General features: G+C 42.4%; 1 protein-coding gene across 1 annotated transcript; it reads right to left on the bottom strand.

The window, feature by feature from the left end:
• Positions 1-365: 365 nt before the first annotated feature.
• Positions 366-1,657, bottom strand: LOC119587599 (small cysteine and glycine repeat-containing protein 2-like). The gene is made up of 4 exons (XM_037936309.1): positions 1,507-1,657; positions 1,155-1,257; positions 834-1,030; positions 366-715 (listed from the first exon to the last, which is right to left on the bottom strand). The coding sequence occupies exons 1-4, from the start codon at positions 1,598-1,600 to the stop codon at positions 555-557; spliced, it is 555 nt and encodes a 184-aa protein (XP_037792237.1). The 5' UTR covers positions 1,601-1,657; the 3' UTR covers positions 366-554.
• Positions 1,658-2,931: the final 1,274 nt, after the last annotated feature.

Genomic DNA, 2,931 nt, shown 5'->3' with positions numbered 1-2,931 from the left:
GATAATCAGTATGTTTTATTATGTGAACTTTATATTAGGGTATTAATGGTTAACGATTCATGGAATTTGGATTATGCTGGAGATGAGTTTCGTTAATTGTCTTGTGTGAATTAAATTTCTGTACCCAAAATGGTTTCTTTTCCCTAGTATATTTTAGAATGCTCAAAATGTCTTTTAGGAGGAAAGAATCCAAGGCTGGATGGACCCTTGCATTCATTTTTTTTTTAGTTATTTCACTGCATTTATCTATGTGTTTTTGTGTATGACGAACACGTATTCGCAATGTAAATCAAGTACTGTGAAAGTTCTAATTGTGCGAGGTTTACTGAAACAAAACACAAAACTTGTTATGTAATTTACTTTAATTCACTTGCAAAGAATAATGTAGTCTATCTATATCGAAGTAGCATGTGCAATTTCTATGAGTTTTCATCAATAATTAGACTTTTTTCTTGAAAGCAATAATAATGTGTATACCTAGCCCAATGTGTCCATTTGTTTTGCCTCTTCTGCTACGAATTCCCTTTCTTAATAATCCTTATTTATGCCAACCCCTAATAATTCTGCGCTGGTTTACACACGTGTTGGCCCAAACAGGTGTCGTAGCAGCATTTGTCCAGCCAGCTGCAGTTGCCATCATTACTGCAGGGTCTCGGCGGCCCGTCACGAGTACCCGGGCAGTATGGCCGTACTTGAGGGCATCTCCCGCGGTGAACTGGGCAAAAATGTAGCGTGTGTACCTCGCAGTTATGGTATTAATAACGTAGAACTGTTTTTAAAAATCGAGTTAGAAATGCGTATCGATTCATAACATGCAAAAGCGGCAGACTCACCTGCAACTATATTACTGCTCTGGCCGCTGTTTCCGCAGCAGTAGTACTGATTGAGCGGCGTCCGGCACCAGTACGTGCAGGAACCGCTGCCTCCGCCTCCGTACCCTCCCGAAAGGCCTCCGAAGCCTCCAGAACTGAAACCTGCATTTCCGAAGCCTCCGCTCCCGAAGCCGCCGGACACAAGGCCACCGCCGAAACTTCAACGGGATTTAAGAATAGAATTGCATTGAGTAAAATTATGGGTTGTCAAGCGCTTGTCAAGGGGATTTGTAATAACCTTAATATTAAGTTCAACAGGGATAACTGAACGACGCAACAAACCTGCCTGAGGATCCTCCTGTGTACCCATACCCTCGGTTGTTGGCGATCCTAGTCTGTCCCGCCGCCAGGCTCACGAGGGCGCAGAGTAACAGGCCCTTATGCACTGTGGGATAAGGATCAATAGTTTCAGTTTTTGACTGCTGTCAAGAGTGATTCCGCCAAACAAAACTGCCTAATTTTTCAAGGAGCCTTTTTTTGTATTGCCATTTTAATAACACCGTAAAATGCCTTGCCATGTATGAGTATCCGCTTAGTACGGCACTTCATCTACTTTCTAATACTCGATGGCTCTTTTCTATTAAACAGTTGATATTATACAAAATTAATATTCATGTACGCATGAGATACTCACTTTTCAACAAGCGCTTCTGTCCGAAAAAATCGTAAGAATTCCTGCTGGGAATTCGTCGGGCGGCTTCTGTTTCCCTTCCCGCCGTCCTTTTCATTTTATACCTTTCCAGGAGAGGACACGCCCCTCCTTCCTCCTACCTGCCACAGGAACCTCAGACCGCCGTTCGGTGTACTCAAGTCACCTTCGAGCGACCTACAAGACCGCAGCAGAATTCCATCAAGGGGATTCCTACATAATGGTGTAGATACGTGATCGTTCGTGACAATGAGCCGCCAGAGTTTCTAGGTTTGCTGAGAAGGTCCTGTTCGATGGGGGATGTGGACGTCCTGCGTAAGTGGTTATTTTTTGCTAATGACCGTTCTTAGGGACAGACAGTAACATAACACATTACTTAGGGGACTGAAATGGCACGAAGACGTTTTTTAAAAAGGTGTTGTATGCTAAAGTAAGTGAAGAAACTGCATAGTTTTTTTTCTTTTTCGTGGTGGATGACAGTCGTAAAGGGAATAATGGTTCTTTTTAGATCGACATACCATTCAGTACAAGGAGTTCAACCACCAAATATTTCACCCTTCATCGCGCGACCGTGATCTTCCGGTCGTCCTCGCTTGGACGTATCCGACCAATCGTGAAAATTGCAGGTCATGTCCTGTTCCTCGTAATGTTCCGTATGGGTGTTTCTGTAACTAGGTGTCCATTTCAGCGAGGGCGGAACTCAGAGTAGCAGCCTTTGTGGGCTAAAATATAAAATGCTATAAGTTTACTAATGTCGAAAATTGTACAATCATAGAAACTGTTTATCTTCTATTTTATGATTTACTTAGTCAGGATGGCAAGGACTTAATATACGAAGCTTTTCTATAGTACGTCACTAGCGACAATGAGGGTGATATAAGTTCAGGAGAAAAACGTTTTTAGCTTGGCCGTTTTGCTTCTTATCATATTTTTAAAGCTTTACTCAGAAATCCTTTTACCTACATTTGTTAACGTATATTTACACTAGCCGTAATACACTAGACACTTTTCTTCCAGTTGTAAAGTCGGGGCGGGTCTTTGTTTACCTCTGACACTCGTCTAAGACTACCTACGCACCAAACCGAATCCTTCCCAGTGGAGGGCGTTGCAGTGCCATCGATCTTCAGAAGAATATCCTTGGAACGGAAGCCACGTGGCATTTTAGTGTTCAACTGAGAAAGCCTCGATGGAACATTTGTGAACACTCTTTTACAAAACCTAAAGCTAGCCAAAGCAAGCCTTGTAGTGCCTGTCTGTCGCCTGATCGCTGTTCGCCAAATCGCCATCTTTTCAGACAGTTTCACAATTTACTTTGTGTTTGCGATGCTTGACATAATAGTTCGTATTCTTGGTAAAATGCAATGATAATTTACTTCGCCGTTAATCGTTCTGCGTAAGAAATTAATTTCG

Source organism: Penaeus monodon, chromosome 22, assembly GCF_015228065.2.
Source record: "Penaeus monodon isolate SGIC_2016 chromosome 22, NSTDA_Pmon_1, whole genome shotgun sequence".
Classification (NCBI taxonomy): Eukaryota; Metazoa; Arthropoda; class Malacostraca; order Decapoda; family Penaeidae; genus Penaeus; species Penaeus monodon.
The sequence above is the reverse complement of the archived record's forward strand: the minus strand, read 5'-3'. Positions and strand labels throughout refer to the sequence as shown.